At 40.4% G+C, this 16,554-nt stretch overlaps 1 protein-coding gene across 1 annotated transcript in view; it reads right to left on the bottom strand.

Moving 5' to 3' along the window:
• The window catches only part of LOC307036638 (fatty acid CoA ligase Acsl3-like), a 41,167-nt gene that overhangs the window by 6,944 nt on the left and 17,669 nt on the right, over positions 1–16,554 (bottom strand). Inside the window, exons 5-10 of the mRNA XM_079677133.1 lie at positions 16,262–16,412; positions 12,934–13,057; positions 12,377–12,448; positions 6,513–6,652; positions 4,488–4,660; positions 987–1,061 (exon numbers count right to left, since the gene is read on the bottom strand). Coding sequence (XP_079533259.1) covers positions 987–1,061; positions 4,488–4,660; positions 6,513–6,652; positions 12,377–12,448; positions 12,934–13,057; positions 16,262–16,412 — 735 coding nt within the window. The remainder of the gene's footprint in view (positions 1–986; positions 1,062–4,487; positions 4,661–6,512; positions 6,653–12,376; positions 12,449–12,933; positions 13,058–16,261; positions 16,413–16,554) is intronic.

Genomic DNA, 16,554 nt, shown 5'->3' with positions numbered 1-16,554 from the left:
AAAGTAGAAGTACTCAGATCTTGTACTTCAGTAAAAGTAGAAGTACTCAGATCTTGTACTTCAGTAAAAGTAGAAGTACTCAGGTCTTGTACTTAGTAAAAGTAGAAGTACTCAGATCTTGTACTTGAGTTAAAGTAGAAGTACCAGAGTGTAGGAATACTCTGTTACAGTAAAAGTCCTGCATTCAAAATGTTCCTCAAGTAAAAGTAGAAAAGTATTCTCATCAAAATATAGTGAAAGTATTGACAGTAAAAGTAGTCATTGTGCAGATTGGTCCATTCCAGAATAATAGATATGATATGTTTTATAATGATTGATCATGAAAGTGTTCTCAAAGCTGGTAAAGGTGCAGCTAGTTTGAATGACTTTGTATACTGCAGGGTAGCTGGTGGATTTACTCCAGGTGGAACTAAAGTCTGATTTAACACTTGATTAGATTTCACATCATTCATCCACATCTGTAAAGTAACTAAAGGTATTAAATACATGAAGTGGAGGAAAAGTACACCATGTACCTCTGAACTGTAGTGGAGTAGAAGTACAGAGTAGCATACAATTTAAATACTCAAGTAAAATACAAGTATCTCCAAATTGTACTTAAGTACAGTGCTTGAGTAAATGTACTTAGTTACTTCCCACCTCTGATAAAAACCTGAAGGAGAGTTCAATTTAAAAAACGAGTGCTGGTCTGGGAACCAAGCAGGAAATAAACTCAACTTGATGACTATCAAGATTAAACTGAGAGTCGTAAAAGTGAGTTATGATCCCTGACGTAAAAAGATGGAAGTAGTTCAGCAGCAGAAGGGAGAGAAGTTTCCTTACAAGGAAACACTGACCGAGGAATGATGAATGGATTCAGAAAAGTGTTGATATGCAAAGAAACGCAAAAAAGAAACGCAAGGACTGATGTTTGTCCCTGTAAATCCCTCTGACTATGTGTGTGTGTGTGTGTGTGTGTGTGTGTGTGTGTGTGTAGTCTCACTCACCCTCCACCCAGTCTTTGAGCTTCATCTCACAGCAAACCAGCGGTCCTCCCACTCTCCCAGTGCTGTAATCCCACACTGAAAACACACACACACACACACACACACACACACACACACACACACACACACACACACACACACACACACACACACACACACACACACACACACACACACACACACACACACACACACACACACACACACACACACACACACACACACACACACACACACACACACACACACACACACACACACACACACACACACACACACACACACACAATGAGGGAACACAGCGGCATCAAGGCACGACAGTTATAACCATAGCAACATGACCTCATTTGTTCCCTCGCCATGGAAACCCCATCCCAGAGGAATGTCCAGTGTTTCTTGGCTCAAAATGAGCGCAGTGGAGATGGTTCAGTCTGGGACAAGGCTGGAGGTATCGGATAAATGTGACGGCAATGAAAGCACGAAACTGATTACTGGGACATGATACTGTTTGGGGTGAAGTGTCTGCAGCGGGATTTGAACCCTCAGCGCACTAACTAAATTCAGTTTTGACAGCCAATCAATACTAGTACACCACGGTTTGTCACTTACATGTTATATATCGTAGTACAAGGTCAACAATGTTTTACTTTACCTTCATATTTGTATATATATATATATATGTATTTTATTTTATTGGACACTTATTGTTTTTTAACTTCTTATGTTTATATGATTTTTTTATTTTATTTTATTCTTTCTTACTTTAACTTCTGCTTGCATTAATTGTATTTAATCTTTTTATTGTACATTTTTACTTTTTCTGTATATATTAATATACGTATAATTTTTTATAATTTATCTTTTATTTTAATTTAATTATTATTATTGAAACATGACCGGTAAGATTCGAATTTGTCCGGTAAAATAAATTATTTGGACATTTGGAAAAATCCTAGCGGAAACCCACATGTCGTTTTAACTCAGCGTGCGATGTGTTCCTCTTCAAAGCAGAAACTTCCCACGCATGATTTATTTACTCATCTTCATCGCACTGATCCTCCCATCCATGCTGTAAAGTCATCTCTCCGTCTTCATGTCCTCCCACTGCTTCTATCACCGCTTGGAGATTGTGGAAACTCCATTTTTTCCTCCAAGTATACTTCCCACAACATCTTTAACCCTCCTGTTGTGTTCGGGTCAAATCCGACCAATTTCCTACTTTCATCAATCAGAACTTTTTTGTTTCACATTCGATTCGATTGCATTCAGGCTTTATGATATCCTTCACAGAAGACATTTGAACATATCACATTGCTGATCACCACTTTCATTGCATTTTGGATGATGATGATTTAGTCAACTTTTGTAACACCCGCTAACCATCCGGATCAACACACACACACACACCCACACCCACACCCACACCCACACACACACACACACACACACACACACACACACACACACACACCCACACCCACACCCACACACACACACACACACACACACACACACACACACACACACACACACACACACACACACACACACATCAAAGAATACATTATTACAAGTATTCTACTGGCCTTGTTTCCTCAGTATATTTACACACCAGTCCTAGATGTAATCTAACACCCTCTACTGACTGTAATGTAGAGTTAGTACACATTATTATACATTATCAGGTAAACTAATGAAAGGCTGACCAAGCCCAAGTCACTTTAAGACAATGGCGTCTAGAAAATGATGTTTAAAATAATACTAAAGTAACATTTACAACAATTACAAGTAATAGACTGACTAAGGAAAGAACTGAAAGAGAAGTAAAGGAAGGTAACGGGAGGATAGATGGAAACAAAATAGAAAGAAAGAAAAACCACGGAGGGTCTATAACCCCTCGTCCTCATACTGCCACACACACACACACACACACACACACACACACACACACACACACACACACACACACACACACACACACACACACACACACACACACACACACACACACACACACACACACACACACACACACACACACACACACACACACACACACACACACACACACACACACACACACACGATGTGTCCCCCCCTTATGTGTCCAATCCCCCCAATGTTAATCACACCGCACACACACCCACAAGATGTGTCCCCCCCCTTATGTGTCCAATCCCCCCAATGTTAATCACACCTCACACACACCCACAAGATGTGTCCCCCCCTTATGTGTCCAATCCCCCCAATGTTAATCACACCTCACACACACCCACAAGATGTGTCCCCCCCCTTATGTGTCTAATCCCCCCATGTTAATCACACCTGACACACACACACACAAGATGTGTGCCCCCCCTTATGTGTCCAATCCCCCCAATGTTAATCACACCTCACACCCACCCACCCCCACACACCCACACACACACACACACACACACACACACACACACACACACACACACACACACACACACACACACACACACACACACACACACACGTTCAGTGTGTGTTCTTTGTATATTTACTGCAGTGTTTCATGTATACCAGTAGTCTGATAAAATATGTACAGTTTGAAAGGGTGTTAAATGAAATGTGGTGATGATTAATGGTTTTTGTCTTTATGTGATAGCAGTTAAAACCGGACAAAAGGACCGGTCAAATTTGACCGCGAACACCAAAGTAAGGGGGAAACGAACACAACAGGAGGGTAAACAGCAAATCACGACTTAAGTTGCGCTCTTTGTAAGAAAAAGCAGCCATTCGTATATTGATGTCTATTCCCATATAGATACTGCAGTAAGTAAGACTCTCGTATCAGTTGGATTTTGAGCAAAATACGGTCGCAAGTTATAACTACAAAAACAAATAAGTGAAGAAGTGTAATTTCCCCCCCAAAAAAGCATTGGAAAGACTTTGCGACACACCTCAATATACTCAAAATGTTATGTAAATAAAGCAAACTGACAGCTATTATGTATACAAATAGTTATTTTCATTAGTCTGAGATATTTTGTAGCAGCCGACTGTTACGAAATGTAATTACAAACAGCTGCTCATCACCTCTCTGTTCCTCGACAATCATTTCCTCAACCTCTATTATCTTCACTGTATATTTTTTACCTTTTAATGCTGTTTTATTTCTATTTGAGATGTTTACATTTTAAAATAGTTTATTCCTACTATCTTAAAATCTACTTATGTACAAGGCGTTGTTGTTTATGCTGTCGCAACGCAAATAAATATCTAATCTTATCCTATCCTATTATTTTAGCTGTGTGTGGTAAAAACCCTCTCTGAGTGAGTGATAAAGAATGAAAGCAGATCAACAGATCAGATATAGAATCTTGTAGGATAGATATTTTTGCTCTCAGGCAATCAATGAAAATGATACGGGGCGAACCTTAAATAAACTGCTTCCTCTATTTGCTAGATATTCTTTTAAAACATTTTCTATTTCTATTTCTTTAACGGTGTACTTTGTGATTTTTTTCTTACGCTCGCTGATGGTTCCCGCCCCGCAGGTCTCCGTCAGGCCGTAGCCCTGACCCACCGGGCAGCAGAAACACACGTTCATGAAGCGCTGCGTGACGGCGGATAGCGGCGCTCCACCGGATAACAAGACCCGTATCCGACCTCCCAGCAGAGAGCGAACTTTCCTGAACACCAGCCTGGATGGGAGGAAACGGGGGGGGGGAAAGTACACACATCCTTTACTCAAGTAGAAGTACAGATACTCGTGTTTAAAAATACTCTGGTGAAAGTATAAGTACTGACTAAACTTCTTTACTCAAGTCAAAGTAAAGAGGCTTTGAAATGTACCCATAACTAGCAGCTGTTTTAAAGAGTACCTGACCTCCCTTTATATTAATAGAACAATAATGTCATTGTTAGCTAATGAATGTTTCCATGCTGAACAACGGCAACATGACAACGTTTCCATTGGTCCCTCTTCTTTAGAGAAGAGCAGGAAATGATGGATACACGGATCGTGTTCAAATCAATAGGCACGCAATGACTCTAAATAATAATGATCACGCCACCAAACACACATTCAGACTAAAGGAACCAGCCTGTTTGGAAAATGAGAGAAGTAGAAAGTACAGGTATTTGGGTTCAACATGTGAGAAGTAGAAAGTACAGGTATTTGGGTTCAACATGTGAGAAGTAGAAAGTACAGGTATTTGGGTTCAACATGTAAGAAGTAGAAAGTACAGGTATTTGGGTTCAACATGTAAGAAGTAGAAAGTACAGGTATTTGGGTTCAACATGTAAGAAGTAGAAAGTACAGGTATTTGGGTTCAACATGTAAGAAGTAGAAAGTACAGGTATTTGGGTTCAACATGTAAGAAGTAGAAAGTACAGGTATTTGGGTTCAACATGTAAGAAGTAGAAAGTACAGGTATTTGGGTTCAACATGTAAGAAGTAGAAAGTACAGGTATTTGGGTTCAACATGTAAGAAGTAGAAAGTACAGGTATTTGGGTTCAACATGTAAGAAGTAGAAAGTACAGGTATTTGAGTTCAACATGTGAGAAGTAGAAAGTACAGGTATTTGTGTTCAACATGTGAGAAGTAGAAAGTACAGGTATTTGTGTTCAACATGTGAGAAGTAGAAAGTACAGGTATTTGTGTTCAACATGTAAGAAGTAGAAAGTACAGGTATTTGAGTTCAACATGTGAGAAGTAGAAAGTACAGGTATTTGTGTTCAACATGTGAGAAGTAGAAAGTACAGGTATTTGTGTTCAACATGTAAGAAGTAGAAAGTACAGGTATTAGTGTTCAACATGTCAGAAGTAGAAAGTACAGGTATTTGTGTTTGTAAGAAGTAGAAAGTACAGGTATTTGTGTTCAACATGTGAGAAGTAGAAAGTACAGGTATTTGTGTTTGTAAGAAGTAGAAAGTACAGGTATTTGTGTTCAACATGTAAGAAGTAGAAAGTACAGGTATTTGTGTTCAACATGTCAGAAGTAGAAAGTACAGGTATTTGTGTTTGTAAGAAGTAGAAAGTACAGGTATTTGTGTTCAACATGTGAGAAGTAGAAAGTACAGGTATTTGTGTTTGTAAGAAGTAGAAAGTACAGGTATTTGTGTTCAACATGTCAGAAGTAGAAAGTACAGGTATTTGTGTTCAACATGTAAGAAGTAGAAAGTACAGGTATTAGTGTTCAACATGTCAGAAGTAGAAAGTACAGGTATTTGAGTTCAACATGTAAGAAGTAGAAAGTACAGGTATTTGTGTTCAACATGTGAGAAGTAGAAAGTACAGGTATTTGTGTTCAACATGTAAGAAGTAGAAAGTACAGGTATTTGTGTTCAACATGTAAGAAGTAGAAAGTACAGGTATTTGTGTTCAACATGTAAGAAGTCAAAGTAAAAAGTCGTCAGGAAAATAAGTAGTGGACTAAAGTACTGATACCAGAAACATGTACTTAAGTACAGAAACAAAGTATTTGTGCTCCACAGAGAACACAGCGAGGAGGTTCTTCACCTCTTGTCTAAATGCCTGAGCTAGCACTCACTTGTCGCACAGAGGTGTGCTGTTTCCTCTGGAGAGCTGCTCCAGTTTGTAGTTGTACGCCAGGATGAAGAGAGTCCGCTGCACACAGCTCATCTCCTCCACCTTCAGCATCACGTTCTTATAGATACGATCCATGATCTCCTGCAAGGGGAGGAAGGAGAACCAATGAGGGATAGGAAGAGACCAAAATCAATTCAGAAGAAGCCAAGATTCAAAGCATCAAGCAACAACATAACGTTAAAATACCAAAACTACAAACGGCAGAACCTCCTTTTGTGAGCTATATCACAGGATTCAAAGATTCAAAGGTTTTCATGTCATCAGCTACAAAAGCTACAGTTTAGAAATGGCATTTAAAACCTTCTGACCTGAGCTACTCCAACCATGCAACATATATAATAAAATACAAAATGAAAATAGTGCAAGAAGTCTATTTACACGTACATAGAATACGATATAAGAACAGAATGTGAAGTTAAACATTGGAGAGTAAGATGACATTAAATACGGTTTATTACGGTGATAACTATTTACATAAATAAGTAAATTGCCAAACAAAATGTTAGTTAACTTTCATGAACTTTAAACACAGTGAAGGGGTTGAAGTGTACCAGGGTGTCCGCGGGGTCTTAAAAAGTATTAAAAGTTGATAAACCAATTTAGTGAAATTAAAGGCTATTGAAAAGTATTAAAGGGTATTACATTTTGTATCTTGTTTTCAATAAGTATATACATTTTCCAGAGAGGTTGTATTCTACAGTCTGCCTGAATGTAATCATTGCGTAGGTGTGTAGTGTGATTCTGTGTAGTTTATTTATGGCATCCCGTTGGATTTGACGTCATCTGAACAGGACATCGCACGCTCACTGCTTGATAGCGCTCAAAGGTCCGTTTACGCCGGTTGCTAAGCAATATCGTTATGGGGAAATGCAAGTCTGCGTCCAAATGGTTGGAAGATAAGGAGGAAGGACAATCAATGCTGTATATAGTCAATGTGAGGTAAAGTGTGTCGCCAAGGTAACCGGTTAGAACTCCAAGTGGCGATGAGGTCTTAAAATGTACGGAGAGGGTCTTTAAAGGGATTACATGTGACTTCAGGATTCCTGCGTATACCCTGAGTACACAAAGAGTACCCAAACAGAACAACACTGCTGTAGCAACCCGCACTAACCCTGCTTCATTTTCTATTTTATTCTAAGTGGGATTATAATTTAAAAGGTATAGGGTGAGACCAAATTCAATAAAATATATACAACATAATAGATATTAAAAATTGGAGGTACTAGCCACAGTGACCCATTGGTTTGTGGACTACAGAGTTTGGCGTTCTGCTTTTTTTGGAACCAGACGTCACTATTTGGCCAAAGGTGAAATACAAATTTGGCACAGCCAGAGACACACGAAATGGGGCGAAGCCTGCGAGCTAGTTCAGGAAGTCAACTCGAGCACCAATGATACATTAACACGTGACGCACCTCGTCCCTCTTATAACCAACCAATCACATTCTCCTAAACATGCAGCTCTATTTAAGCTGCCAGGTCTTCCTGCCTCTGCCTCCTCGCTATGCTGCCACTGCTGGTTCACTTGCTATTGCTACGTTCATGTTGCTGCTGCTGCTCGCCTGCCCCAGCTTCCCCCCCAGCTTCCACCCCAGCTTCCACCCCAGCTTCCACCTCAGCTTCCCCCCCAGCTTCCACCCCAGCTTCCACCTCAGCTTCCACCTCAGCTTCCACCTCAGCTTCCACCCCAGCTTCCACCCCAGCTTCCACCTCAGCTTCCACCCCAGCTTCCACCCCAGCTTCCACCCCAGCTTCCACCCCAGCTTCCACCTCAGCTTCCACCTCAGCTTCCACCTCAGCTTCCACCCCAGCTTCCCCCCCAGCTTCCACCCCAGCTTCCACCTCAGCTTCCACCTCAGCTTCCACCTCAGCTTCCACCCCAGCTTCCACCCCAGCTTCCACCTCAGCTTCCACCCCAGCTTCCACCCCAGCTTCCACCCTAGCTTCCACCTCAGCTTCCACCCCAGCTTCCACCTCAGCTTCCACCCCAGCTTCCACCCCAGCTTCCACCCCAGCTTCCACCCCAGCTTCCACCCTAGCTTCCACCTCAGCTTCCACCCCAGCTTCCACCCCAGCTTCCACCCCAGCTTCCACCCCACCACCACCCCAGCTTCCACCCCAGCTTCACCCCAGCTTCCACCCGAGCTTCCACCCCAGCTTCCACCCCAGCTTCCACCTGTAGGCTCGGGGGATAGTTATCTAATCATCACTCAATGTTCTTTGTAAATCTGTGGAGTGATGAGGCCCGAGCCTAGACGCCAAACTCAAACTATATGCTGCTTCTAATAAACATATTAAGAAACACGTGAGTTGTCTGACTGAAATTAGATTGTGTCAGATAAAACCAAAGAACTGGATCATTGAGGTGGTTATAAGGGAGCAAATGTATACATGAGTTGGATGTATTGTACGGGTTATAAGAACAACTGAGAATATGTACAAATATTGCCAGAAAAATTAGATTTCAGCTAGGCACATTTTAAAATGACTGACATGGCATTTTTGCAAACAAAAAATATTCTTTAAATCTGAATACGTCCACATTTGGTCTCGAGGTGGCAGAAAAAACACTGGAGGACACACGCACCACATATTCTCAGCTCATAAAGCATAACAACTCTTAAACTGAGCAAACTATTGCTAAGCAGACACAGAGCAGCATTAGTGCTCCAACATTTACTCTTCTTTGAGCTCTATTTTGAATTCGCAGCTTGATGAAAAACCTCATCAGCCCCTCAGAATGAAGTGGGTTTGTCAAAGTGAATTATTTGAGTTGGCTTTGATTTCTATAAACTGGTGGAAGGAGCGGTGATGTGCTGGGAACTGGAATATCTGAGGAATTACAATTATTTTAGTTTCTTGCCTAGGGCACATGCCTTTTGAGATTCCTACTGCACAAGAAAAGAAAAACTCATTATCCAAATCAGTAGCGAATGCAAAAGCTGGATTATAGCTAAACGGGGGAAAGGGTAAAACCTAAAGACAATACAAAAAGAAACCCATCTGGTTCATGGAGGCTTTAGTGAGAGAGGAAGTGGACTCGGATCCATGCAGCAGCTCACGTCATATCACAGCAAACAATTTGTACGTGTGTGTGAGTGTGTGAGTGTGTGTGTTAGTGTGAGAGTGTGTGTGTGTGTCGTGGGGATAACCACATGGGGCTTTCTCACGTTCTGTTTACAGCTGTGAATGGTTCCAGACACTGGGGCCCTCTGACCTTTACACTACGACCACTGGGAGGATGGGAGGGGGAGGGAGGGAGTTTATGGTGTGAGAGACGATCAGGGGGGGAGAATACAGCGATGAGGGCGTATTGTCTACAAACTATCCTGCGCACAGTCTAGCCAACAACTGTAATGGAAATATGTCATATCGTCAGAGATGGCAAAAGTAAACAAATCCTTCACTCGAGTCAAAGTAAAGAGGCTTTGAAATGTGCTTCAGTAAAAAGTACCCATAACTAGCAGCTGTTTTAAAGAGTACCTGACGTCCCTTTATATTAATAGAACAATAATGTCATTGTTAGCTAATGAATGTTTCCATGCTGAACAACGGCAACATGACAACGTTTTCATTGGTCCCTCTTCTTTAGAGAAGACCAGGAAATGATGGATACACGGATCGTGTTCAAATCAATAGGCACGCAATGACTCTAAATAATAATGATCACGCCACCAAACACACATTCAGACTAAAGGAACCAGCCTGTTTGGAAAATGAGAGAAGTAGAAACTACAGGTATTTGAGTTCAACATGTAAGAAGTAGAAAGTACAGGTATTTGTGTTCAACATGTAAGAAGTAGAAAGTACAGGTATTTGTGTTCAACATGTAAGAAGTAGAAAGTACAGGTATTTGGGTTCAACATGTAAGAAGTAGAAAGTACTGGTATTAGTGTTCAACATGTAAGAAGTAGAAAGTACAGGTATTTGAGTTCAACATGTGAGAAGTAGAAAGTACAGGTATTTGTGTTCAACATGTAAGAAGTAGAAAGTACAGGTATTTGTGTTCAACATGTAAGAAGTAGAAAGTACAGGTATTTGTGTTCAACATGTAAGAAGTAGAAAGTACAGGTGTTTGAGTTCAACATGTAAGAAGTAGAAAGTACAGGTATTTGTGTTCAACATGTAAGAAGTAGAAAGTACAGGTATTTGTGTTCAACATGTAAGAAGTAGAAAGTACAGGTGTTTGAGTTCAACATGTAAGAAGTAGAAAGTACAGGTATTTGTGTTCAACATGTAAGAAGTAGAAAGTACAGGTATTTGTGTTCAACATGTAAGAAGTAGAAAGTACAGGTATTTGTGTTCAACATGTAAGAAGTAGAAAGTACAGGTATTTGTGTTCAACATGTAAGAAGTAGAAAGTACAGGTGTTTGAGTTCAACATGTAAGAAGTAGAAAGTACAGGTATTTGTGTTCAACATGTAAGAAGTAGAAAGTACAGGTATTTGAGTTCAACATGTGAGAAGTAGAAAGTACAGGTGTTTGAGTTCAACATGTAAGAAGTAGAAAGTACAGGTATTTGTGTTCAACATGTAAGAAGTAGAAAGTACAGGTATTTGTGTTCAACATGTAAGAAGTAGAAAGTACAGGTATTTGTGTTCAACATGTAAGAAGTAGAAAGTACAGGTATTTGTGTTCAACATGTAAGAAGTAGAAAGTACAGGTATTTGAGTTCAACATGTAAGAAGTAGAAAGTACAGGTATTTGTGTTCAACATGTAAGAAGTAGAAAGTTCAGGTATTTGTGTTCAACGTGTAAGAAGTAGAAAGTACAGGTATTTGTGTTCAACATGTAAGAAGTAGAAAGTTCAGGTATTTAAGTTCAACATGTAAGAAGTAGAAAGTACAGGTATTTGAGTTCAACATGTGAGAAGTAGAAAGTACTGGTATTTGTGTTCAACATGTAAGAAGTAGAAAGTTCAGGTATTTAAGTTCAACATGTAAGAAGTAGAAAGTAAAAAGTCGGCAGAAAAATAAGTCGTGGAGTAAAGTACTGATACCAGAAACATGTATTTAAGTACAGTAACAAAGTATTTGTACTCCACTTCTTCCCACCTCTGTATATCGTCAGGGTTTTAGTCGTTTTACATTTCCTCAGAGCAGTAGTTAAGGTTTGCAATACATACGTTTGTACAAACATCAAGTCACTCACCTTTAGGGGTTTGAAGCAAATACAAATGTATGATAGCTACGCCCAATTGAATCAAATATAACGTCAACCTCTATGGTTTGATTCTAGTCTTTTTTGATACGCCTCTCTCCATAATTTCTACACTATCTTTACCACATAAAGTTGAACATAACCACCAAAAATAACAACAAAATAATTGCTTTTGTCATTTTTCTTTTGACTACTGAGAAAAAGTTAAAAAAAAAGATTAATGGAGGACAGTTTCTGTATCGTTGTGCATGGTCACTAATTTGATTTCAACGTTTTAAAAGACCAGTTGTACTAGAATCTTTAAATGATAGCAGAAAGAAGTTGTATAAACAACATTAGTACCTTGTAAATGAAATATAGTGCAAGTATTGTGTACATGATTGCTGTTTTAGAGGTACTTCCGCTAAAAAACAGCTGTGAGATTGAACCAGAAGTAGTAGTGGCAGTAAAGCCAAAACAATCTGCTCAGAAGATGCTAAAAAGTACAGAGGACTGAGTCAAATAAAAAATGTCTGGGGTTTGAATCCATAAAGAAAACATTAATTTTAGAAACAGATCGAGTAGATAGGGGTCAATGAGAGATGCTGTAAAAACAGAATAGTGTATAATGCATTGTGTTGTGTTGAGTTGACTGTCTCTACGTACCGGGACAGCTGCCATCAGCGTGGGCTGCAGGACGCTGGAGTCTCCTTTACTGCCTTTCTTGATCTTGGTTGACTTTGGATGGGAAGAAAATAATTAGGAATTATTTGGCAAAGAAAATTGATATTCAGAGAGACTGAAACCACGACCTGCTGCAAGCTGTCACTTCCCTTCTTATAACACCCCTTGAATGTCTCATTAGACTATTAACTATCTTTTTACAAGTATACAACTTGTCTTTCTGTCGACGAAAAGCAAGTTACGGGTTAGTAGTTTGAAGAGGAAAGTTTAGTACAAATACCAATTATGTGCAATATTTATATATGCCGTTAATAACTGTGTCATATATACCTGGCTGCTAAATCCTCAGAACTGTCACAGGATGTATATTTTGTAAATTGTGTAATTTTTATACTTTTTTTAATCTTTAATATTGTTTTTATGCATGCTTCTTAGTTAGCATGAAGCTGTCTATGGCTCTTTCCTTTGGGCTCTCTAAAAGTGAACCTGATTGATGCATTTAACATTGTATTATAGCAAGAAAGAAACACAGCCCTTACCTGGTCAGAGAGGGTCTGAGGGGACGAGTATCCGATCCGGCACCCGTGAGCCATGCCCACCAACTCTGCGCTGAGCTCCAGAACATGAGCCAGAGGCAGGTAGCCGATATAGGTGTCCTCCTCACTGACACACACACACACACACACACACACACACACACACACACACACACACACACACACACACACACACACACACACACACACACACACACACACACACACACACACACACACACACACACACACACACACACACACACACACACACACACACACACACACACACACACACACACACACACACACACACACACACACACACACACACACACACACACACACACACACACACACACACTTAAGAAAAGCACTTCCAAGTTGTGCTAGATTTCTGCTAATGTAAAAGTTAGCGCTGCACAATAAAAAATGAAATTGGAATATTTTTTCGTACATTTATTGCAAAATCTAAATAGTGGTTCACTTTCAGAACAACATTTTGAGGCTAGATAACGCCTGGCCCTTGATCACACTAACAATGTTTTTTTTGGAATAAGAACATCTATCCTTTCCTTTGCTTTTACCTTAAAATGATCTAATGTTATACAGGCGTTTCTGGATCCTCCAACATATGCTTATGTATTTATATCATCTTATGATGATGAATATGTATATTTTGATAAAGCATGTGACTTGTAAGTTAATAAATATAGTCTACATCAGGGGGGTCAAACTCAAATACACAGTGAGCCAACATTTTAAAATGGGTACTAGTCGAGGGCCGGACTGGTTCAATGTTTATTGCAGAACTTATTGAAATGAACTTATTGCACATATTGAACCTGGAACTAACAAAGCTTAAATTATTGCCTCTAAAAACAACATTAAATAATCAGTTCATTCATTTCTTATGGCTCTATCTGCAGCTTTTCCAGAGTCATTTCTTATGATTACATTTTCCCACAGGCCAACAACAGCTTCAACAAAACTATTTCCCTCAAAGAGAAACCAAACATGCCCTGTTGTCGTGAGAGAGAAAGTGCAGAAGGAAACATCCATTAAACTCAGTGTGCTGCTCTGTGATGCTAGTTCAGATACTTGGCATCTCATCTTGGGGGCAAGGTCATCAATGTTTGGGCTCAGGCTCTGAGCTGAGGAGACCCTCAGGATGGAGTGAAGGTGTGCGTGCAATATACCGGCGGGCCAGATCTAATAGGAATTTGAAATTATCCTGCGGGCCGAAATTCAATCCACCAAGGGCCTGATTTGGCCCCCGGGCCTTGAGTTTGACACCCCTGGTCTACATGAAATAAACAAATGGTAAAGCCAATTTAATTCGCTCCTGTTTGAATTAAATACTGACTGTTTAAAGAACATTCGTAGAAAAATATTTATAAATATCTCAAAATTAAAAACCTTTTCAAACAAAAACTGCATCTAAAAAATCTAAATCCCTCACTAATGCGATTTTCTAAGAAATGTAGGATTATACGTACTTATTATTGTCAATTTTGACGACATAATTGTGTTTATACGATATATAATTAAATCACAATAGAATTAAATTGAATGACGGAAAATGATTATATTGAATAATCGTCCCTCAGTAGACGTGTCTGCTCTTCAGTGCGCACATGAGGAGGTTTGATATGACTTCATACAGCCATCATTCTTCTAAGAAATGTGATTGCTATCCTGAACCCTTTAACCTCCATTTGTCTCACCCCCTCTCGCAGTGAACTCCCTTCCTTCTGCACATCCTCCCTCCCCCGCCCCGCTCCCCAGAGAGAAGAGGCGCTTTCTGTTTTAATGTAAACATGCGTGTTGTGATGGAGAAATCTGCCTGACACTCTGCACGTGCTCAGCCTGAAAGAGCATTTATTATCTTCCCTAAAAAACACTGTGTAGACCTCGAGAGGCAGTGACAGCAGACTTTAGTGGAGAGTTTAATACAGGAGGGAGCGGAGATAATGTCCTCACTGTGATGACATTTTAAACTGCTCACATTTTGTAAAGGTAGAAAGGGTTCCTCCCCGGCGGTCAAACGGCTTGAATCGGTTTTGGTTTAAAGGAATAGTTGAACGTTATTTGGAAACACCCTTTTTCTCAGTATCGTCATGAGTTAGAGGAGAAGATTCATGCGTTCACACCACAGTACTTTTCCCACTTTAGTTCAGGTATAGTTCCGAAATGTTGCGTTCACACCAAAAAAATCCGGAACTAAAATTAGTTAATGAGAACCTTTTTACCCCCTTTTCCGTCCCTGCTAGAGAGCAGGTACTTTCATGGGAGAAAAAGGTTCCTATGTCTGATGGGCTCGGCGGATTGCAAACCACGCCCCGTAAAACTCCCAAAAAGTTTTGTGAAGCCGCCATTTTATTATCCTCACATTAGCATTATTAGCATTAGTATTAGCATTAGCCCAGCGCACAAACGCAGAGAGACTAACTTATAGCAACACAAAAGAAAACATGGGAGCGGTGGAGATGAGGAGGTGTCGGCATTCTGGCGATTTACTCGGAAGGCTTCAGTAGAAGCTGCTGGGAGTCCCAGCAGCTTCTACTGAAGCCAGTCCCCAACTCCGGGGACTTCCGGCCGGGGACTCCGGGTGGCAGTATACGCCGTGAAGTGGTTTGCGGCCTGCCAGTAAACCCAAAGCAGAAGAAGAAGTGACGTCAGCGGCTTCATTTGCCTAATCCACCCCCCAGGGACTTATTCCGGTGTGAACGCGATCTGTACTTAGTTCATGAGAACTAAAGAGTTCTGATAAACCGTTGTGGGAAAAGTACTGCGGTGTGAAAGCGCCTAATATGAAGAGACAGTCAGCTGCTAGTTAGCTTAGCTTAGCATTAAGACTGGGAAGAGTGGAAAACAACTAGCCTGAGCCTTGCCTTGCTCAAAAATGAACAAGCACTGCTCAAATGTTTATTACATTTCTACCGTTTATTACACTGCCGTACATTAACTCTACGTTAAAAAAACACATTCTTTTAGCTGACACATTTATCCAAAGCGTCTTACAATAAGTGCAAAACGTTTTAACAACTACAACATTTTTGGTGTGTGTGTGTGTGTGTGTGTGTGTGTGTGTGTGTGTGTGTGTGTGTGTGTGTGTGTGTGTGTGTGTGTGTGTGTGTGTGTGTGTGTGTGTGTGTGAGGTTTCATTTCAAAGGTGCAGTGGAAACTGATCAAAAAACGATACGAAACATCACGTTAAAAATGCACTGCATGTCATATTGTTCAAGCTTGTAATACTCCAGTTTCACTACATTATATCATCACCTCTCCCGCATGTATCCCATATTTTCTGTAAGTTTGTATTTCTTACTTCAGGTTGGGTATTCGCTCGGCCATCCCAGTGAGGCCGGCGATGATGTTGCCATGGGAGATCATGACTCCTTTGGGGATGCCCGTGGAGCCGCTGGTGTACATGATGACAGCGATATCTGAGGCCAGCGGAGGATTACGATCCCGAGAAGCTGTGATGTGAGGACACACAAACACACATTTAAGCTCAAACTTTTGGTCATACCTCCAAAAAGATGTTCACATGTAATCGTCTCCTTTGGAATCGTCTTCCATTTCAGATCCGCAAAGCTATTTCCGTTGACTGAAAAGAAA

The sequence above is a fragment of the Notothenia rossii genome, assembly GCF_949606895.1.
Source record: "Notothenia rossii genome assembly, chromosome: 4".
Taxonomy (NCBI): Eukaryota; Metazoa; Chordata; class Actinopteri; order Perciformes; family Nototheniidae; genus Notothenia; species Notothenia rossii.
The sequence above is the reverse complement of the archived record's forward strand: the minus strand, read 5'-3'. Positions and strand labels throughout refer to the sequence as shown.